Consider the following 24645-nt stretch of genomic DNA (forward strand, 5'->3'; position numbering starts at 1 on the left):
CTATGTAGTTTTTATTATGATTAATATAGTAGTAAGCAGAACAAATGCAGATCTGCAATGGCATATCAGGGTCTATGTTGTCTGCAGTTGGACCTGACTTGTAAGCAAATACACACAGTAATTTTGTATAAATCGTATGATTCCGTGATTATGTAGTGATAAATGGCACCGAAAGTTTAAGAGTAATTCAGCATTTTATCAAAATATAATTAACACTATAACATTGGTGGATTGCAGCCAATTCATATTTATGGATGACTGGCTGTGCAACAGAGTACGGAATTTATTGTTATATAGCTAATGGATTGAGCAATTCAGAATTGCTTTTTAAAAAAGTTGGCGTGCGTTTTCTTGTACTGCTCTAGCTGAATATCTAAGTCCATGTAAGGACTATTACATGGTAAAGGATCTTGGTTGGTTGGTGGCTTGGTTGGTGTTTAAAGGCACATCAGCACATCAGTGACTATTTTGTGCTGAGGCAATGACAGTTAAGTGCTATGTCAAGAGAGAAATCATGTCAGCAGACCCAAACTGGGGACTGGACAAGTTTAAATGCCATAACCTTCAAAGTGTAAGTCCATCACTTTACCACTAAGCCACTGTGGCTCTCACGTAGGATAGGAAAAAGTACATGTACTCTACTGTCATTAAGGTCACGTCAGTTTTCCAAAACTTGACACAATCATTTTCCTCTGCACATCTGTTATTGTGAATTATATAAATTATATAAAGATTTTTAGTTTTCACTGATGAAAAAGAGCAAGAAGTCACATCGATGTCATTTTATGTCTAATCTGTCCTGGAGTTCACAGCGCTACAATACACTTTGGTTCCTTGCAGAGTTTTATAAAACTGTCTCAGTGTGACAACGACAATTTAATAAAATAATGAACAATTCTACATAAATTCAAAAGTTCTCAAATAAAGAACTTCACTGTATGCAACTGCCATTTATTGTTCTACATTTAGAAGGTTACAGGCTTTTTCTTTCTTTTATTCTCTTCACTAAGTCATAATATTTTTATCAATACAGGTTATATAACATTGCATAAATCATTACAGTTTATTTCAAAACAATATAAAAAATTTCATTTAAATGTCAGAAAATGGATCTCAGCAAGGGGAAAAAGCCACAAATTGTCATTTCTTTCACAAATTCATAAAATGCATGTACAATCTGCACTTTCTAGAAAACAATCCACAAATGAGGTCATCCTGTGTTACACTCAGACTCTTATGGCTAACCTTAATCCATGAAAAATGTGTACTTCTAACAGTTGCTTTTAAACTGAATCCACTATAGTACAAATCACACGAGTCATGTATTCATTTTAAATTAAATATAAATGGTTCTTTTAAGATTTAACAATAATTTTCTTTAACCGAAGTCTATTTAATCCTGATTATTGAATGCTCTGCACCTTAACTGTCACCAAGAAACTTCCCGACTAAAATTATCTATCACTATGGCTATGGACTTCTAAAATGGTGGCCATGTACTATAAACTTGGTTCAAAATAAGAGTGTGCTGAGTGGAATTGTCGCAATCGAGGATAGTATGAATTTGTTTATCACTATGCGTAGCTTTCATTGTGACATCACAGCATGTGACATTCAATCCAGATTGTACTGGAGCACACATTTAGGTTCATTTTGTCCAAAAAGATCTACATACTTTAACATTGATTTTGCTGTATGCACCTCTTGGGGCATCTAAATAATGACCTTCCCAAGGAATATGGATGTATACGAATCCAAATGAGTGAATTCTTGCCACTTAAAGTTATGAAGAATCAAATTCTAAAATATGACACCCATTACTGAAATAGTCAGTGTTGAATGAATACATGACCCATGTGGCTTGTACTACAGACTCGACCAATGTAGACATGTGAGAAAGCTTGCCAGTATTTAGTGGTTCTTCCTGGGGTCTTTATGTGTTTTGCATCCATCAGATATACATCATGTGCTGAAAAATGTTAAACTGCACAACAAAACAACAATCATTAAGTTTATGAACTTGATTTTACTTAGACTGCATTCATTCAATACTTCACAGTTTGTTTCCTTGTAGAATCAAAAGTCAATGCACTTATTGAAAATACTCATGTCAATGCACTATATGTAACATCAATTACTGACTATGCTCATGTCAATGCACTATATGAAATGTTGATTACTGACTATGCTCAAGTCAATGGACAATATGTAATGCCAATTATTGACTATGCTCAAGTCAATGGAATGTATGCAATATCAATTATTGACAATGCTCAAGTCAATGCACTATATGAAATGTTGATTACTGACTATGCTCCAGTCAATGGACAATATGTAATGTCAATTATTGACTATGCTCAAGTCTATGGACAGTATGTAATGTCAATTATTGACTATGCTCAAGTCAATGCATGATATGTAATGTCAGTTATTCACTATGCTCAAGTCAATGTACAATATGAAATGTCAATTACTGACTATGCTCAAATCAATGCACAATATGTAATATTAATTAATGACTATGCTCAAGTCACTGCACTGTGTGTGTGCATGTTTTCATGCATGTGTGTGTGTGTAAAAGATTTAGATTTTTAGCATAGCTTTAACAATTTTCCAGTCATATTGCAATGATGTATGCACTGTGGCAGTTTATAGTGATGTCTAGCACTAGGGCATCATGTAGCATCATATCCCACCCAGTCACATTATCCTGGGTTCTTCCTCCACCATTAATACTGGCCACCATGTATAGCCTATCTTGTGCTGAAAAATGGCGTTAAACCCGACAACAACAACACCACCACCTTATCCTGACACCAGGCCGAACAGTCCTAACACTAACCTTTTAATGCTGACTTTCAAGCGAGGCAGCTGCTAGGACCATTTTTAAAAGTCTTTGGTATGACTTGGCTGGGGTTCAAACCAGTGACCTCTGTCATCTGAGGCAGATGTTCTAACCACTTAGGCCAGTGGTCAGTCCAATGCACTATATGTAATGTCAATGTTTTCAAAGCAATTGACTTCTTGACAATAGTGTCAACTTCTAAACAAAGTATTTTGCAAATATATTTTACTAGTTTTGTTAATAAAATTCCACTGCAACTGGGTGAAAAATAGCAAGAATGACTTAAATGTTGCCCATGTTAACTAGTAAAATCTATCAAGGTGTCCGAGCATTACTGGACATTTTTCACAATGGACAAACAATGGTTTAACAGACAAAAGCTTCAAAAGTAAGTGGCATATGGAGAAACGTTTTGAGATAGGGACTTGTGGTTGAGAAGGATGTGGTTTATTTTACTTAAAATGTGCAACTTTCTGTTTTTCACTGCAAGCTGTATGATTTTAACTTCAACTATAATTCCCAAAACTCTCTAAATGACCACTCCAGTAAATGAGTGGTTAGAGCATTTGAGGTTGAGGGTTTTAACCCCTGGGGAAAAGAACAATGTAAAAAAAAAACTTGCTATTGAAATGTCATTGGACAAGTCAGATCATAACAGCAAATTTTCTTTCTTTAATCTAAGTTTTTTCTTTCCTTTTCTGTTAAACCCATTTATCCTATCCATCTAACTGTAAGCTCCATTCCACCTGGTAATGACTAGATCTTATCTTTTGAAATCCAAAATAAAATTCCTTTTTTCCCATCAATAGCAGCAATGAATGCCTTAAACAATGACACAAAAGGGATTAGTTGGGATTGTATTTTCCCCTAAGGGTCCCCCAGTGTTGGCAGGCAACTGGTCAGCATGTACTTATATTGTATATCAGATAGCTGGACCTGGTTATGTAATATTGTGGAGGAACTTGTTACAGCTGGTTGCACAAGGTTGTTCTCAGTTACAGTCATGTGACCTCCTGGCTTAAAAGAGGTCAGGGGTTAGAGGGGTCATGTTGAGAAAGAAGTGGAATTAATTGGTCAGTTCAGAATTATAGGTGGAAGTTTGTGTAAGATTGGCAGGACATTGATAACAGCTGGTCAGTAATGGTCAGTCTTACATGAAAGTTAGATTGCAGTAGACACATTGTAAACAATCACACTTGGACTAAACATTCCTGAGCTACAAAGAAAGAAAAAGACCATTCTACACAGGTAATGGCAGCTTCTCTATGTATATATAAACATACACATATGTATATACATTATACTTCTACAACTTAATGTAGTGGTCAGTTTGGGCAACTTGCCAAGTACAGGCAGATAATGGTTTAGTGACCAAAGGAAGTAAACAACTTGAGCCATGCCTGCAAATGTGGAATGACCATTAATTATTTATGATATCTGACTGGTGACATGTTACCTTCTCCAGCAGATCCCAGACAAATTAACTGGAGTTTAAAATGAAGCTGTTTTGAACTTAAGAGTATACCTGGTAAATAATATTTGGCATTTCCCTGAATGTTCACTGGGAAGAGACTGGGATGAATCCAGGGCATAACTTATCTTCCAAGGCCATGATGTTGTAACTTTGAGCAAGATTAGGTAAGCTACAAAATGACCAGTTCTTGTGTCCATTTGTCCTTGGGTGGGTAATAAGCAATCATCTGGTCAATTCTCACCACTACTTGCCACATAATGTGATAAGGCATTGTTAATCTTGGGATCTGAACTTGGACTCTGACTGTTTGGGTCAAAGATTGAAATATAGCTTACTGTTACATACACCACTGTTGACCATTATCTACAGCAAGTACTGGGAAAAATCGAATAATGTAGATCAATGAAAGTCATTCAGGCAAGATCTAGTACTATATCTGGCATATGTACTGTTGCAAAGTTTTTTTAAATATATATTCAAAACATCATGTTCTGTATCATTATAGTTATGGCATTTCTTGAAATCACCACTTTTCATCATTTGTACATCATTACTTACAATTTGTGTATTTGAAATATTCTCCATTTTTTATTCCATTATCACTATTCTTTTATCAATATGGTGAATGAACTTTATTTGTATTTATTTTCATTCTTCACAAACAATGCAGTAAAAAAATGACAACAGCGATAGCTTTTGATATAAAATAGTGATGCAATTTGAAATTCTAATACTTTGAGCATGAATAACTTCTGGGCAAGAAAATGTAGTCATACATTTTTAAGCAGTAAAATCATGTTTAATTAGGTCCAGAGGACCAGGCTACAAACCGTATAGTGCCTTCTTCTGATTTTACAAAGTGATAACGCAAAAAAGGACTAAGCTCACGCTGATCTGGTTTTGAAAAGCAAGTCTCCACTGATAGATGAACATATTCGTGTTGAGTGTATTGACTTTCGCTCTTTTAGGCAGAAGTATTCTGTTGTGAATTCAATGAGGAAGCTTATATACCACCTTAGAAAATCATAAAATTTTGACTGAATGTGGTTTCATTCCATAACATTGAGCATATAGCTTCAATATACTATTAAATTTGTTATGTTTATAGTGTGGTTTTTTTGTGTATTCATGGTTAAATTGTTTTAGTGTATTACTTATCTGTACATATAAAATGAATTTATGATTGACATAAGTTAAAACTGAAATGGTTCTGAAATTGTAGATTCCCAAAATATGGTTCAAGTAAAACTTGTCTATTTTAACCACACAGGTTATAATGATTATATTTATATAATTTTTTATTTTACAAATCACTTAACATATAAATTTCTCTTTTTTTTATCTATGACAATGGCAATTTTAAGTATGCTGTTATATTTTGTGCCAAATGTTTACATTCATAATAACAATTTTTGATCATTTTCTGCCACCTTTTTAATTATTTTTGTTTATTAAATATCTTCTCAAATTTAAAAAATCTGTAGATTTAATATGGCACCTGCAATTCAATGTACAACATATGTATTTTCTTTGGGTGCATATTTTGCTTACTCATGTGTACACATTCTTGCACTGAACAAGGTACAAAGCTGAAAGCACTGATAGACTTTAAAATTTGAAAACACAAGCTCTATGCCTTTTAAATAAGCATTTTCTGTATTTTTTTTCACAAAATTAATTCTAATTCTTATAAATAGCATTTGATTTTTTCAAAAACTGTAAACTGAATAATATCCCATCTCTGATGGAGCATATTAATAAATTACTGGTTTTAACCTCATTAGCACGCACACACAATTTGGGTGTTGCTACCTTCACACACACAATTTGGGTGTTGCTACCTTCACACACACAATATGGGTGTTGCTACCTTCACACATGAGTAGTGATGTCAGAAACTTTGGTGTGTCAGAATTTGCAACATTAGAATGACATGTAATGTATCACTTTTGCAAGTCCCAAGGCTGCTTCCTCTTTGAAACTCTTCCTTTAGAAATCATTCTTTCCCTGGAGGCAAGCCCCCTTGCAAACTGACAGCAAGTGACAATCCATTCCATCCATAATCTCAAAGAGCAATACCTGCTGTTTGAGGGCTAGAACAAAGTGTTGTGGAAAAACTATTTCATAAACATTAGCAAAATATCACTCAAATGAAATGAAAATAAATAATATACACTGAACAAAATATGTTACAATTTGTTTATATATTACATAGGACTATCTTAAAATGCTAAATTTCTTTAATACACGAAATTTAAAAAAAATACTGTGGTGATTATAAATGATAGAACTAAGGTACCTTAAAATTGTATGCTTTCCAGTGTTTCAAAATAATTTTTTATATAAATAAAACTCTTCCGATTAAAATAACAGTTATGTATTTCAGAGCTGTCCTGGCAAGTTAACAAAATTAATGTCTGGTATAAATAATATGAAATGCTATTTTCCTGTTTGAATTGTCAGTCATTTGAAAAGTAAATATCTGTAATTACACTAAAATTGACCCAAAAAAAGCCCAGGGTGTCTGTCTTCTATGTAATAGAAATTTCTGAAAACTGCAAAAACAAATATGAAAAGTAAGCAGTTGACCCATTAGAAAGAATTAAGTTTTGAAGAAATTATTAATTCATTTTTTTTTAATAATGTCCTTAATTATTCATCTTTATAATTACAAAGTTTCACTTGTTTACAATTAAAAATAAATCGTTGTAAGTAGATTCCAGCAGATTTTCTTTGGTTAAAACATACTGAAAAGTACTGGACTTTTGAAGCTATGGTTTTGACGTATGTTCAAGATAATATTTTGGAATCTGCTTTCATTCCTAGTTTTCTTTCTAGTAAATGATTCTGTAGTCTGCACAACCTTTGTCCCTGGCAAACTGGGGACCTTTATATCAATATGGCAGCCCATTGTTCATCAGCTCCCCCAGTCTTGGATTAGATCATGTTGATTCAATTCACTGTAACCATGGGTAACCAGGGTTGATGGAGGTCAGCTTGTCAAGATGTAAATGTATTCAGGGGGACAACTGAAGCTAACTGTTACAAACAAGGCTCAAATCAATAGCATGTTGTAGCACTGATTGACACCTCAGCACAACAGTGTGTATAAGGTGCCATCTAAAGATACGTTTAAAAACTGTTTTAAAAAAAAGAATTGCTCAAAATATTTAGGATGAGAAGACATGAACCAGTAGAAACCAAGTGTTTACTACATAAGGTGAAGCTCTGTCAAATTTAGACCTCAAGGGCAAGTTCTGCAAACATTTGGACCATAAGGGCAAGCTTTGCAGGCAATCAAATGCATATCCTTAAACCATGGCTTGACAAAACTTGCAGTATATAATTTTAACATCTCACTTTCTGAAATATATTATGCAGTCTGTATTACTACTGTCGTCAAAGAGACTATTTAGATGTGAAGAAAATTTATTTTAAAATTTGTGGGTTAGGTAGTTTTAAGTCCTTCACATCCATGATGCTTATCATACTTTAAATCCAAAAACTTTTACCCCATATTGAAAACTAACTAAGGTCAATAGCCACATTTCCAAACTTTGTCAGCAAATGTCATTAGGAAACTTGAAACTTAGCTCAGTGACTTGCCATGCTTAAAGGTAGCCAGTGAATGTTCAGAAGTACACAGGTTGTGCCTTTCTTTGGAAGCATCAGCTTTGACACTGGCCTGCATTTCTCTTAAATGTCATCTGCATGAAAAGATGAGCTTCATTCAGAGCAAAAAATTTAACTTGAGGTGAATAAATATGTATGTATGGGGTTTAGCAACATGTCAGCACATTACTGGCAACAAAGTGATGAATAAAAGTGAAATTCCATAAAGGAAAAGACAAACAAGAGGCCCAGGTGGTGGATTTGCTTACCTGCCTTGCCATTGACCAGAAACTTTATAATATTGTATGTTTATCTGAATCAGCATTATTATGGTTAACGCTTTTGTTAATCCGATACAAGCCTGTTTTCTAAATAGTTTGGAAAGTGTAAGCTTTCCACATAGTAGTTTTATTTAGCCATTGCCCTACAAGCTAATACAGTATAAAACAAAAGTTTTTATTGGTTTGATTATCAAAACTTACCTTATTCCTTTAGCTTCAGTTAGCCAATCAAAGCTGCCTTTAATGCTCCATATCTTTAACAGACCAATGAGAAAGTGCAATGCTAGGTTATATGCATTCATTGTGCCAAGCCAAAGATGGAAGAAACCATTACAATATGTTGGTGTGTTGACAAAAGACAAACTGCAAAATCTTGTTTCTTTAATGGCATACATTTAGGACCTGGTACTATAGATTGTGACTATTAAATTTGGTAATGAGACACTGACACAGACCTGGTAGTATGAATTGTAACTACTCAAGCTGGTAATGAGAAACTGACATTGACCTGGTAGTATGAATTGTAACTACTCCATCTGGTAATGAGAAAACTGACATGGGCCCGGTAGTATGAATTGTAACTACTCAATCTGGTAATGAGAAAACTGACATGGGCCTGGTAGTATGAATTGTAACTACTCCATCTGGTAATGAGAAAACTGACATGGGCCTGGTAGTATGAATTGTAACTACTCCATCTGGTAATGAGAAACTGACAAAAACCTGGTAGTATGAATTGTAACTACTCCAACTGGTAATGAGAAACTGACATGGACCTGGTAGTATGAATTGTAACTACTCCATCTGGTAATAAGAAAACTGACATGGGTCTGGTAGTATGAATTGTAACTACTCAATCTGGTAATGAGAAAACTGACATGGGCCTGGTAGTATGAATTGTAACTACTCAATCTGGTAATGAGAAAACTGACATGGGCCTGGTAGTATGAATTGTAACTACTCCATCTGGTAATAAGAAAACTGACATGGGCCTGGTAGTATGAATTGTAACTACTCCATCTGGTAATGAGAAACTGACAAAAACCTGGTAGTATGAATTGTAACTACTCCAACTGGTAATGAGAAACTGACATGGACCTGGTAGTATGAATTGTGACTACCCAATCTGGTAATGAGAAAATGACACATGTAAATTAGTGTGGTGATTTCCTGATAGCAATCATTAAGTACAGAAATATACAGAGACAATTCAGGCATCCTGTTGTAGTTATTGAGATGGGCATTATATATAGATTAAATGTTTGTTGTTGGAAAATACATATAATTCTATTATTTTTAAAATGAAATGTTAAAAAATTATTTGTTGCCTGACTGGACTTTGGACTGATTGATTTTTAAAAAAAGCAGGCTTGGAAGTAATATTTGTTCTGGACTCTCAGACAATGTACTTTTCTGCTCAAAATACAATACTACTGCATATGGCTTTTAAAGACTGTCTTTTATGAACAGGTGCCCTTTGTATTAAAATACTGGCCAAGATTTTTTCTAATGTACTAAATGAAAGGATTTTGTTCTTTCCAGGTGATTCCAACTAGAAGGGGAAGTCTGATTGATTGCCTGGTCATTGTGGTTGTGTAATGTACAGAGGGTTTAATGAACACCGCTGAGACTTCTGCGGGTTACATTAACTGGCAAAGCATGCAAGACCCATACTCAACCCTCATGCAGCAGAGTGACCATAATGGGTCCTTTAAGGGCTATGGCATGTCTTCATCCATGTCTCAGGGTACAACCTCTTACTATCATGGAATGCAATATGATCCTTCATATGGTTTGGATGACACTTATGGTGCCCATCAGATCACATCAAACCTAGTAACACATGGTTACCCAACGTTACAAAGCTCTCACGTGCATGGAAATAATAACGGCATGCAGCCTTCACACCAATCTCAACCAGTGACAACAAGTTCTTTGCCATCTCAAACAGACTCTATGTCGATGGTGAATCTTGGATCGCCTATTACAAGTAAAATAAAAACTGAACCATTGAATCTGGATAATTCAAACATTTCATCCCCATCACCAAAGGCACCTTCTACCAGTTATGAATTTTCTGCTGAATCAGGAGATGATAAGAGCAAGGCTGGGGAAGATGATGACAAAATGTCAGTTCGCCATAAGAAAAGACCCCTTTCTGTTCCTGATGATCAAAAGGATGGTTCATATTGGGAGAAACGGAAGAAAAACAACGAGTCAGCAAAGAGATCTCGTGAAGCGAGGAGATTAAAAGAGGAACAGATAGCTATGAAGATGATCTGCCTTGAGCAGGAAAATTTACAACTGAAGACTGAAGTGGCGTTACTAAAGGGTGAAATTGAAAGATTGCGGAGCATGTTATATGGCACATGAGAAGTACCATGTTGTTGTTTAATTCTGATGTGGAGTACTACAATGGTTGTGCAGCATAAACAAATGTAAATTTGCAAATATGTTTTAAGTAATCACCTTCAGTACTTTTAAAAAAATGGTGAAGTGGCATAATACCAGTATACTGACTAGAGGCCCAAGTGGGTCAGAGGTCACTCATCTGGATGACATCTGTCTAACAAAGGCAAGATCTGGATTAGTAAGATGCTTTTTGAAGAAATCTCTCAATGCTGTTGGTTCTATATTTTATAAATAGTTTCAAGGTTTTCTATATTTGTACCTTCATCCAAGTTATCATCATCATTTGTCCAATAATTGAAAGGTCTTTGTGCCAGGAACATTTCTGTTCACATTGGGCAAATTCTGCTGAATGTTTAATTTTTAGATGAAGTTGTTAAAATGTCTATTTTGGTAATGGCAGCCATATTTGTCATTTGTATGAATTTTGAAAATGCCCTCAAAGTAAGATTTTTTAAAAAAAATTTGGTTACATTTTGTTGTTACCATAAAACAATTATTGACCTCTAACTTTGGATGATGTGGGGATTTATCAATCATGGTGATATTTGTGCATCCATCTGTAACCTCCTGGTAGGCATGAGAGGGGCATCCTTGTATAAACGTCAGCAAAAGATGATATCTTGTGTCGTGATTGCCGAATTGAATATATTTAAGTTAATTTATAAAAAATGCTTTAAAAAAATTAATTTAAAGAATTTTTGAAGAGATATACTTGTTTTGTGACTGTGCCATTGATCATCCAATGAGCTGATAGGTGTGGAGGATGAAGACAGTGACAGCAAAATGAAATTTTTTCCAAACACAAAAAAATGTCGAAATGCTAACCTTAATTTGTCCAGACCTATCAATTGCTCCTCCTAGTCCAGACCTACAATTTGTTATATTGCTTGCTGTTTTGAAACAGACAAATTACTGTCTCTCTGAGAATTTGAATAATTGATGTTTGTCATGCATTGTGTGGGGGAGGGAAGAATAGTGAGAAATTATATTTAAATTTACACATGTATATGGACTCATCCTGAAATAAAATTCAGGAAACTATAGCAAAAAAATTGTAGGTTTTAATATTTAAATGGATTTATATATTTAATGTTTGAAAATAGTTTTAAATGCTTTTGTTCTTTGCAAATCCTTTTCATATCTTCCTGGAATACGGTGCTCCAAAAACAGGACTGCTCTATGACTAGGTTCTGAAGGCATGAACGTGAGCACAAAACTTCAAAAAACAGAAACCATAGTTATGATGAAATTTATTATGGGTATAGACAAATGTTTCTTTCAATTTTCATTGGAAGTGAAATTATATAAAATATTAATGTTGATAAAATCTGAGCTTAAGTACAATCATTGTGTTCTAGAGTTGTGACTATCGGGCTGGGCATATCAAAATCTTACATGGGCCATTGTTTCTCCAAAAGATACCAGACTATGGGGCCATGCATATTTTAATCTTACATGGGCCCTCTTCATCCAAAAGGTACCAGACTATGGGGCCATGCATATTTAAATCTTACATGGGCCCTCTTCATCCAAAAGGTACCTGACTATGGGGCCAGGCATATTTTAATCTTACATGGGCCCTCTTCATCCAAAAGGTACCTGACTATGGGGCCAGGCATATTTTAATATTACATGGCCCCATCTTCATCCAAAAGGTACCAGACTATGGGGCCATGCATATTTAAATCTTACATGGGCCCTCTTCATCCAAAAGGTACCTGACTATGGGGCCAGGCATATTTTAAACTTACATGGGCCCTCTTAATCCAAAAGGTACCTGACTATGGGGCCAGGCATATTTTAATCTTACATGGCCCCATCTTCATCCAAATGGTACCTGACCACGATTTGTTTTGGAGATAGTACATAAAACTCTTTGGGGCAAGTGGATTTTTGCATCTGGAAAGTGACCCCTTTGTCTATGTATGGAAAGAAAAATTCTGGAGAACTGGAATTCATTATCTGACATGCATAGTTTTTGAAATCCTACATGATCACTTAACTTAGGTTTAAGGTTTCTGTAAGTAATATGTAATCACAATCTATATAAAATAGTTTTCTCACATTAGTATGCACTTTATGTTTAATTTTAAGCTGTATCGAATGTGTATTAGTGTTTAGATACATGACGTAGATGTAAATGTAGATGAAATGTATATTTTTTGAATCAAGAAACATTATCTACACTTTAAAAAAAACATAATCAGTGTTATATTATCTGCATAAAATATATAGACAGACCAGTTTTATGTTCATTTCACATTATTAAGTCTCACAATTGGAAATATACTTTGAAATTTGATTGGCTATAACATTACTGAATTTATTAGAAACTCTTTTTGAGGGTAATAACAGTCAACAAGCCACATGCCAGAAAAAGTCACTTTAGCCATTGAAGATGTAGCTATTTTTTGCTAGCATATATAAGTTACTTTTAAATAAAATAACCATTGTATTTTTCCATGCACCTTTTACGAACTAGATTTATTTTTATTTCTTTTTTATTTCAAAGCATCTGAATAATATGACTGCCAATCTTTTCCTACAGGTTTCGATCAACGTTCATAAAATCTTGCGAAATAGTCCCTCATGACATAACATTCTGTTTCCAAATCGGACCAACCCACCCACCCCTTGATCCATGGGAGGGGTTAAAAGTTCAAAAGAGAGTAATTATTAAAACACAGTTCAGATATACAGCTCATGATGTCCCCTGGACTTGGTATATTATCGTAAACCCTCCTCCCCCATGGGCCATAACTTCAAAACTATTGAAAACCTCAACCTGTGGGTTTTGTAAAAGAAATGGGAGCTCCCCATCCTGTTTCCAAACAAAAGGGAGAGAGAGAAACACATTTCTGGTTGAGACAGTGACCCTAATACAAACTTACTAAAAGTGTTTGAAATTAGTGCAGTTATGTCTGCCCTAGCAAAGAATTCAGTAATCTGCCAAAATTTCTATTTATGAATACATGATATCGATAGATTAAATATTAAATACAGTGGTTGAGATGTTTAAATTACTTTTAGGACTCAAAGCATGGGGATGTGTGTTTTACAAACACTACAAGTTTGGATTTCATATATATATATATATATATATATATATATATACACACACACACACTTATAAGTTGAGTCCAATTGCAAATTGCACAGGCCCAGATCTGTGCAGTTTGTTTGGAGTAATCAGTAGAACAAAAAGCATACACAGTGGTCTGCAGGTGCATGATGCCAGTACAGATAAGGATTTTTGTTGTTTGCAGTTTGACTCAACTTAAAAGTAAGTATATACTGGTAGGTAACAAATAATCATACTGCATATTATAAAACATATTTCCAAATTATTAATAAGGATAGTTTTATCTGATAAAAATATTAATGGAACAGATGAACACAATTATGTGATGTACTCACCTACAAGTCACCTAATGCACTGGCAGATCAGTATTTATGTTTGTTGCTATTCTCATTGTTCCAAAACAAACTGCACAGACCTAGATCTGCCAGTGTATGATACACAGATGTGGATGAGTGTTCATGTATTTATGTGGGTGAGTATTTTGATGAACAGATGTGGACATGGTGCAGGATTATGGAAAATCTCTGGATCTCTCCGCTTCTTATGATGAACGTTGGTACAGGTTGTTACACTGTGGCCTAGTCAATAGTTTTGTAAGTCGACAATTTCATATCACTCATGCACGATTGGAATGTCTTCTTCTATTACCGGTGATTATAGTTCATAATTCATAAGCCAAATCCATTTGTTATATTTTTGTCTTCATCGTCGCTCAATGACATACCAAATTCAATCAAATCTCCATCCTGTTTACAGAATCATTATAAGGTGCCACTTGCAAGACATCCATAAAGCATGCTCTGTGTGTGTGTGTGTGTGTGAGCACTGCATTTTTGTTTTGACTAACAATATGCCAACATTTTTGAGAATTTTTTAAATATTGGCTGGAAGGCATTTGATCTTATCTAGTTGTGGTCTAGTAAGTACTTTATATCCTTGCTTCTACTGCAAACCTTGCAAACTACACAGATCCAGATCTGCCAAACTAAATAGACCAAGATCTGCCATTGCAAACTACACAGACCCAGATCTGCCATTGCAAACTACACAGACCCAGATCTGCCATACTACACAGGCCCAGATCTGCCATTGCAAACTACACAGACCCAGATCTGCCATTACTACACAGGCCCAGATCTGCCATTGCAAACTAAACAGACCCAGATCTGCCTTACTACACAGACCCAGATCTACCCTACTACACAGACCCAGATCTACCATTGTAAACTACACAGACCCAGATATGCCATACTACACAGGCCCAGATCTGCCACTGCATAATCTGCAGACATACCTGTGTATGCGCATTTTTAACAATTATTTTTGGAATAAATCAGTGGAATAAAGAACAAAACCTTTGATCTGCTGGCAAATTTTGTGACGTCAGATTTGGGTGTATGTTTTTCTTCAAAATACACAACCCAGCGTAGCTGATGACTAAACTCCACAATTTGGATATTTATTTCCATGTTTTATTTCTGGTCTTTACTTTGTAGTAAGTTACTAGACAGTGTTATAGTAATGTGAAACAAATAAATTGTCTCTTCTATTAAGGACTTGTACATTTCCATATACAAGTCCCTGTTTCAATGCGGAAATGTACATGTATACATTCTTACTATATTGTACATGTCCTGTCTGCAAGTACAAATGCAAAGATTGCTTGGAATTTCTATTAGTGAGTAAGAAGAAACATAGTTTATTGAATCTTTTCCATTGCTTTTTTCAGTCAGGTATTTCATGTTATAGTTTAAAAGTAATGCACTCTCTATTACACCTTCCATTATAACACTGTTCTGGTTATAGGGCACATATAATCCTATGTTTTTGTGACAAATTTTATGCATAATGTACCTAATTATAAGGTACTCTTACTATAAGGTTGGATACAATATGGTCTCAAAAGGTGACATTATAATGAGGGTATGTTGTGTCATCAAGGTGGTTTTACTATAAGGTGGTATACACTATGGTTCCCATGGATGCCATTATAATGAGGGAGTGCTGTATCTGTTATCATACAACAAGATATAAATGTGTTTGATTCATCTGTTGTTATGTGTCAGATGTACTTTGATTATTTTGTTCAATTTTCCTATCTTAGGTTCATCGATTGTCTTTTTTTTAAAAACTATTATCTGGCATTGTATCTTAAATCAATAAATGAATAAATCTTCATTTTGTCTGATCAAGTGTTGGTCGTTATTATAAAATGAAAACATGAAGGACTTGATTTTAAACAGGGGTTCCCATGGATCCTGAAATCTCGGATAGTTTTTGGAGTTAATTGTGAGGGTCTTGAAAAGTCATGAAATTTCTCATAACCTTGCAAAGTTTTTGAAAAGTCATGGAATTTCTGACAATGGAGCAAAAAAAAATTGATAACTGCTAATTTCATCGAGCGCTGAGCACCGAATAAAGATAGTTGTTTTGAACATGACACAATTATGATTGATAATACAAGATATTGTGATCCTGGCCATGGAATAGGTTTGTAAAAGTAATGGAATTTGTTTTTGTTAAGTCTGCAAAAAAATCTTTAAAAGGACAATCTCGTTGGTCGAATAGGAAAAAATAAGTTTATTGCTGCAAGAAATCCTAATTAAGTTTCATGAATATGAAATATCAGTTCTTATTTACACAAATATTTTTGTTTAAATAAAAGTTTCATTAAAATTAATGAAACCTTTTATTGCTGGAAATAACACAAAATATTTTGACACAGAAATTTTGGTTCCAATTTGCTCATCTGAAAGGTGCAAATATAATCGGCTTAATTAAATTATTCATTAAACATCATTGAGTACATTTTAACTGGTCAAACTCTGTAGAATTAGGAATCACACTAAAATTGTTAATGATGTTTAATTTTGCAAACTCTACTACAATAATATATATATAAAAATTCCACCAATTAAAACATGTCAAATGTGGTTCCATTCTAAAAGGATTAATTTACATGCAACAAATTAGGTGAAAAAGATCAACAGTAATACTGTATATTAAATTGTTAAAAAATGAAACTATACATTTCAAATATAATTTGATGTAAATGAAAATGTTATGAAAATCAAACTAAAGATTTCCAAAAAGGAACTCTACATTTGTTTTTACTTGTAAAATATGGTGTAAGTAAGGAAGAAAATCCTTAAAAATTTATTATTTATTAAGTCCACTTGCTTAGTGCACATTTAAAAGTAATGAGTCACTGTAACATAAAATCTAGTTTCCCAATAAAATCTTGCTGAGATTGCAGCTCTCAAAAAGTACATAATAAACAAGACAGTATGATCCCTGCATTGGAATTAATTGTATTTTGGGTACTTAGTGCAAATCAAACACTTATTTCAGACTTAATCATTAGGACCCTAATAGTAATTATGCATTCCTGTATGAGCCAAAATACTTCTTGGTGATCAGGACTAATTTAAGGTGCATTCAGTTAGATAGCCCTGTTTGATGGAGTGTTCTCACAGGGATCAAGTACCATTATTTCAAACTTACTCAAGGACTGCTCCATGGCCTAAGTGGTTAGAGTATCTGCCCCATGTGAGAGGTTGCAGGTTCGAACCCTGACCAAATCATACCAATGACTTATAAAAATAATAATAGCAGCTGCCTCGTTAGAATTAGGAGGTTAGTGCAAGGACTGGTCAGCCTGGTGTCAGGATAATGTGATTGGGTGGGAAATCATGCTACAGGTCTGTGGCATGATGCCTCAGTGCTAGACTTCACTATAAACTGCCACACTGCAGACATCATAGCGATATGACTGAAAAATTGTTAAACTATGATAAAAATCCAAATCACACACAGACACACAAACTTGCACAAGTATCTGGAACTTCTGTTAGCATATCTATATGGATTTAGCCTAAATAATTAAAAATTAAATTGTTTTTCATAATTTGAATGAATTAAAAAATGTATGCATTTTTTTAAAAGTCAAACTGCTCATGTGTAAAATGCATGTAGATAGCAGGTTCTGAAGGATCATGCCTTGAATGCCCACATGCATAGTCAGCATAAATTTTCATGTCAAAATTATTATATCTGACATAAAGGGAATTAGTAGATATTTCAGTTATAAGATCTTTATCTAAAGCTTTCATATTTTCTTACTTGCATATATCACTTGAATTACCTATGTGTATAAATAATCCATAAAATGGATGTTAGAACTGACAACAGCAATGGCTGAACTGATTTTATTGACATGCCAAACACAGGGGCCACAGTGTGGGGATATTGCTTGTGCAAATTCCAACACAACACACAGAAACAATTGCATGAGATTGCATAACCAGTCCAAAAATAGAAATCAACCCTAGTTACCAAGTATTCTTGTAAACCAGTCAATAGACCACTTCTGTAACCTTAGTTACCAAATACATTTCAGGACAACTATATTTCACCAATGATAAGTCCATGTTAGATAATACCATCCTCCATTTGTTTTTCAAGAAAAGAAGCAAACTGTTATGTTTGGAAAGCAATGACCTACGTTGGTAATTTAAAAAAGCTACCTGGAACCATGTTTAATTGTAGCTTTAATCACTCCAGCTCTAAAATAAATATTATATTAAGATATTCAATTTATTCAGCTTTCCTGCACATAATATTACATCATTATAACTGGAGAGAACCCCTTGTACAACCAGTAATCTAACAGGTAATAGGTTTGTCCATTGTCACTTAAAAGCCCCCCACAATACACATGATACTGGGGGCCAAAAGTGCCACTTATTTAGATCCTATGGAGATAAATACACTTCCAGCATTGTCCTCTTGGACAAAATCAATTTATTATGGTAGTTCAGGAATTTTTCTAGCTGACCCTAAGCCAATCATCAAACTTATCTTGCTTTAACACTAAGTGACAAAATCAATATACTGGTATAAGTATCTAGACTTTAACCACATAGATTTTGGTTTTCTTTGGTTTGGCATTTTGAAGGCACATCAACACATACAGGGTATTTAGGGTCCAAACAATTGGAATAGAGTGTTTTGCCCAAGGGCGCTGTATGGTATCTGACCCAGGAAAATCTAATGGTAGTATTTGGACCCACATTCCTTCTGGCATGATAGCCACTAAACTAATATGGCTCCTCCATCCATTTGTTGCCTCATATGGTATGCAAGAGAATACCCTAGGCATATTGCACTGACCTGCATGGGGTAACAATATTCTGATATAACAAATTATAACAAAGCTTAAAATTTTACAAAAAAATCTTATTTCTAAAGTTACAAATTTGGAAACAAATAATTAGAAAAAACAAAAATTATGTCCAAATAAAGAATTACCCACAAATAAATGACTTATCAGTTAAGCGATATTTTTGTTTCATTTTTATTATATGCCACTGACAACTGATTAAAACTAAAAATAATAAAAACAAGGGAAAAGATGAGTGAACACTGGAAAAATTCTGTTTGGATTAAAAGTTTCCTTCAACAATAAAAATACTAACTTGCAACTGATTTCAATATCAGTACGATACTGGAGGCCGTGGTTTTGGCAAATGGAAACAAAGTGTGTGTGTGCGAGATTTAGATTTTAATGTAGCTTTCAGTCATATCACTACAATGTCTGTTGTGTGGCAGTTTATAGTGATATCTAGCACTGTGGCATCATGCTGCACATATTTAGCATCATGTCCCACTCAGTCATATTAAACTGACACCAGACAGACCAGTCCTAAAATTCTCGTAATGCTGAGTGCGAAGCAAGGCAGCTGCTAGTACCATATTTATAAGTCTTTGGTATGACTCAGCAGAGGTTTGAACCCATGACCTCCTGCATCTGAGGCAGACACTCTAACCACTTTGTCCACCAGAGTAGTCTGAAACAAAAAAGTTCATGAACTTAAGTTATGATATTCAAAAGACCCTATTCACTTTTTTGCTGTTCTAAATTTAATACATCCATGAATTCTACTTATTTATTTAATGACAGAAGAACTAAAATGTTGTATAAGCTGAGAGTAGCTTTTAGAAAACGTCTTACATGACAAAAAAAGGGTTAAGCTTCTTAAAAGATTCCCATCGATTGCGTAGACTGCTTGAAGACATATGTACATGCAAAGCCCCATACTATTTCAATGTGAAAACATTGTGGCCTTTTTTAATATCTATTGAAATGCATGTGTACCTAAAAGTATTTCATGGCATACTTTTCTAAATGACATAACCAGTATTTTGCAGTCATCAAATTTTTGTTTTTAAGCAAAACAATTAAGTACAGAAATTGAAAATTGGGGAAAAAATTATATTTTAAAAAAACAATTAGAGTGGAAAAAGAACTGGTTCAATATTCTACAAACTGTGTTTGTCTTTATCCTATTTTTGATAAAAGTAATTTTCTTCTTTTTACTGACATCAAATGGAGGAAATCTACAAATATAAAAGAATCAGATAAATATTTGAAATATTTTATTAGCTGCTTCAAACTGCATTCCAATTCTTTCCTGTTCACAGGATAGGTAATTGATCTGAAGTTGAACCAGAGAAGACAAAGTAGCTTTAGTACAAATCCTTTCCACTAACACAAAGTTAATCAAAATCTGATAAGGGCCTAAACAGTTTACAATTTCCTGTTTTCTTCTGGGGATAAACTTGACCCTAATCCAGACCTCACTCCTTGAATATTTACCATACATGCTCTTCTGTTTGTCCAAGGCCTAAAACTCAACAAGCCATATCCAAGAATTGATATTCCACCTCTGATCCCACATTTCTTATCTGATTTTGATGAAACAGGAAATGTGGGTTTTTTAAATTTTATTTATGTCTTATCTTTAGAAAGATTTTTTTTTATATCAGGATCTAGAAATATATGTAAATTCATCAGGATAATTTTGGAGACCATTTAATCAGTTGAAAAAACCCACAGACCCTGATTTGCCAGTGCAATATGCAATGGCAGATTTGGGTCTATGTTGTTTGCAGATGAACTTGACTTGTAAGCAAGTACATTGCACAATTTACTTTAGTATTTATGTTTAAATCCTCTTGGCTTGCAGTATTTTCAATTACTACAAAATTATTCATGGTTTTGAAACAAATAAAAAATTTGACAACATAATTTCAAAGAAGAAAATCCCATTACTTTTAAATGTATCCATCTGTATTAACATAACTACAATATAAAATCTGCACAATATCCCAAAAATCTATACGCATTGTAGAAAACTAGATATTAATTTTAAAAATCTATACACATTGTAGAAAACTAGATATTAATTTTAAAAATCTATATACATTGTAGAAAACTATATATTAATTTTTAAAATCTGTACGCATTGTAGAAAACTAGATATTAATTTTAAAAATCTATATGCATTGTAGAAAACTAGATATTAATTTTAAAAATGGGAAGTATCTACAAATAGATCATTGCATGTCATCCATATTTGGTGAATCTACAAAATTTGAATTAAGAAAATACTTATGTTTGCAGGGACCCTGGGTGACTGAGAGGTCTAAGGCACTTGCCATTACAAATCACTCATGTCAACTCTGTCTGAGTTCAAGCCTTGGCTCAACCAGTGTGAGAATGCTTGCCAGTATCTTCCCTATTGGTCAGTTTTTCTTCGCAGGGTCTTCCTGGGTTCTTCCTGCACCAAAATATACTTGTTGCCATGTGTAGCCTATCATGTAGTGAAAAATGGCATTAAATCATACAAAACCAAACCAAAAACCTGATGTTTGAAATCCAGTGGGAACAGATTGTGATTAGCTGCTGAAAACAGTCCGTCTTGATCACTAGGAATTAACATTTCCCCATAAATCTGTAATTTGATAATATTTAATTTTTGTACGAAATTATACTCTTGAATTTTTCAAGCACTTAACAAGATGCACAATCAGCTTCTTATTATTGGGCCGCCACAAGCAGGAAAAAATTGTAAGCTTTTCTACCTGCTCAATAATACAATATTTAAAAAAGTTAACTGGAAAGATTAACAAATATTTTGAGATCTGTAAAAAATTAAAATGTACTGACATTTATTTTGACTTTCATTCTAGGCATCATGAAAAACTGATAAAATTGAAACCTTTTAGGTGACTGAAAATTTTGCTCATCACTGATACATCTTCTTGTAAACCAATTTTTTTAATCAGTAACAGAAGAATGAAACTTGTACATGAATATTTTACATGCATTTAAAAACTGATATTACTTTTTAACTTCGAAAGAAAGCAGGAAAGGGGGGATAATTTTGATACCTTTCGATTTCATGTGGTAGACTTATTTTGAAAACACAAACTGTCAAAAATAAACCAAGCTGTTCAGATGTGATGTGATGTGATTTGGATATTTAACGTAGCTTTAACAATTTTTCAGTCATATTGCTATGATGTCTGCAATGTGGCAGTGTATAGTGATGTCTAGTACTGGGGCATCATGCCGCAGTCACATTATTCTGACACCAGGCCGACCAGTCCTAACACTAACCTCTGAATGCTGAGCACCAAGTGAGGCAGCTGTTAGTACCATTTTTGTAAGTCTTTAGTTGGACTCGATCAGGGATCGAACCCACAACCTCCCGCATCCGACGCTCTAACCACTAGGCCACCAGAGTGGTAAGCTGTACAGAAGGAATCTGACTTTCTATTGACACAATTTTTACTTGTTATATTGGAATGAAAATGAGAAAAAAACATTGAACCTAACCTATATGACAATGCCAAATTAACCTTTAGAAACCTCTTTGATGTGCAATAAGGAGCCAGGTAAATATCCTTAGGGAATAAGGTATTCCACTGTCCATTTCATGGTTCTTTGATCTCAAGTGTTACAGGATTATCTGGAGATCTCATTGGCAGATAAATAGGAGTCCTTAAAAAGGGTTCAGAAAGGACATAAATACCAATCATATAATTCAAGTCACAGTACAGATATAAAGTGCATTTTCCATTATATTCTATACAAAACTTTCAGCTATGTAACATAAATGTGAAGTTCCCAATCTTTTTCATACCATTTTCATTTCTCCTGACAAGGATTTGTACAGCCTTGTATTGGCTCAGGTTAGTCCCAACTACACTCAGTAAATAAGTCAGTCCCAACTGCAAACTGCACTGACCTTGATCTGGTATTGAATAATGTGCTGGCAGATTTGGGTCTATAAAGTTTGTTAGGACCACTCAGTAGCTCAAAGAACATGGACCCTGATTTTCCTGGTGCACTGTGCAACAACAGCTCTGTGTTCATGTTGTTTGCAGTTGGTCTCAACTAGTAAATGAGTATATACAGTAAACATGGCACAACCCCCCCTCCACTGACCACCAAGGGCCCACTATGGTATTCTCTAACACTGCAGGAAGACCTGATTAGAACATCCATCTCTTGTGGTTAGGTATCACTCATTGATGCCATACCTAATTAATATGGTGTGATAATTAGTTTTAAAGACTGTTACTTATTATAGGACTTCAGAATGGATCATGTGGGGACTGAGAGGTAGGGAATTTTTCTGATGGGAACAAGTGAGCTATTAAGTAGTTTAAAGAATGGAATGTACAACTGATAACCTGGGATACTACTCAATTAATTTTTTGTCAAGAGTGCTTTGTTCAGACTGCTCAATATCAGTATCGGATCAAACAACAGTGCTCTCAAAATCTAAACATTTTTAAGCCTCTCAGATAACAGGAAAAACATAACGATAAGACTACTTGCATGGCAAGCATGTTCCAACTATATACAGTAAAACCTGTCTTGAGAGACCAACACCATGAAAGACCAACTGTCTTGAGAGAACAGGTTCTCCTTGCACAAACTAATGGTTATGCAGTGTTATGACCTGTACAGAGAGACCTCCTGTTTTGAGAGACCATTATTTTTTGGTAGAAGTGGTGGTCTTTCACTGTTCCACCCATTGAAAATCACACCAGTAGCATACAAAAATCCCCCTTATTCACATTTTTCCAACCTACTAAAACCCATTCGCAAACAAATTTGAAATATTTTTGTAGTTAGGCATTAAAAACATTATCCCAAATATTATTCAAATTGAGAGAAAAGAGAACCATTAATTGCTTACTGAAAAGATTTCCTACAATAATCAATAACATGAGGAATAACAAATCAGACAGATATGAATTTATATGACATGTATTACTACCAACATAACCTAGAACTAGGTTGTGAAAATGTGTTTTTGTACTATAAATGTCCATCCACCCTCTGCCCAATCATCCATCTATATATCAATGTATTGCTGTTTATCTATCTACATGCTGTATCCATCTCCTCACTGTCAATTTGTTCATCTATGTTGTGGAGTCAACTCCCATCAGACCCCTTTCAACTCACATCAAACCCCTTTCAATCATGAATACCACTCTTAGCAATAACCAGACATTGTATCTATAAAAAGACATGATGCACAAAACAAGCTATCTTTTTACTTCATGCTTGTTTAGGGGGTACCATCCCTATTATGCAAGACCAAAGAAGGGGAACAGATTGGGAGGAAGTCCCTTTCACTGTGAAACTCCCTAGGGAGTCATTTTAACTTAATTAGACCTTGTGGTGGCTCTCTGGTGAAGGGGTGATGAGTGTGAAATTGGCCAAAACAAATTGTTTGGGGTCAAGATAAACATTAACTAATGTACTGAGAGTAACAGGAATATTGGTTGATATGATCAGTGTAGTGCCATTATATACCATATGTACCTGCTTTTAAGTCCTATCCAGTCAGACTGCAAACTGAACAGACCAAATTTGATGTATAATGTGTCAGCATATCTAGGCCTGTGCATTTTGGGAGGAGTAATCTGAAGAACAAAGACCCTAATATGCTGGTGCATTATATGCTAGCAGATCAGGGTCTATACTGCTGGCAGCTGGACTTGCCTTATAAGCAAATACATATGGTGGAAGGAATAAATTGAATCTTTAAAGCAGATCTGGATCCTGACATTA

General features: G+C 34.4%; 2 protein-coding genes across 2 annotated transcripts in view; one reads left to right on the forward strand and one right to left on the reverse strand.

Moving 5' to 3' along the window:
* The window catches only part of LOC149796225 (protein MON2 homolog), a 210821-nt gene that overhangs the window by 38331 nt on the left and 147845 nt on the right, over nucleotides 1-24645 (reverse strand). The gene's annotated exons all lie outside the window — the stretch shown is intronic.
* Nucleotides 9872-10674, forward strand: LOC149796226 (uncharacterized). The gene has a single exon (XM_089966207.1). The coding sequence runs from the start codon at nucleotides 9872-9874 to the stop codon at nucleotides 10583-10585; it is 714 nt and encodes a 237-aa protein (XP_089822333.1). The 3' UTR covers nucleotides 10586-10674.

This window comes from Sinohyriopsis cumingii, chromosome 7 (assembly GCF_028554795.1).
Source record: "Sinohyriopsis cumingii isolate HCF-2022 chromosome 7, ASM2855479v2, whole genome shotgun sequence".
In the NCBI taxonomy this organism is placed as follows: domain Eukaryota; kingdom Metazoa; phylum Mollusca; class Bivalvia; order Unionida; family Unionidae; genus Sinohyriopsis; species Sinohyriopsis cumingii.

Coding starts and splice junctions, on each gene's coding strand:
- LOC149796226 (XM_089966207.1), top strand. CDS start 9,872: ATGCAAGACCCATACTCAACCCTCATGCAGCAGAGTGACCATAATGGG.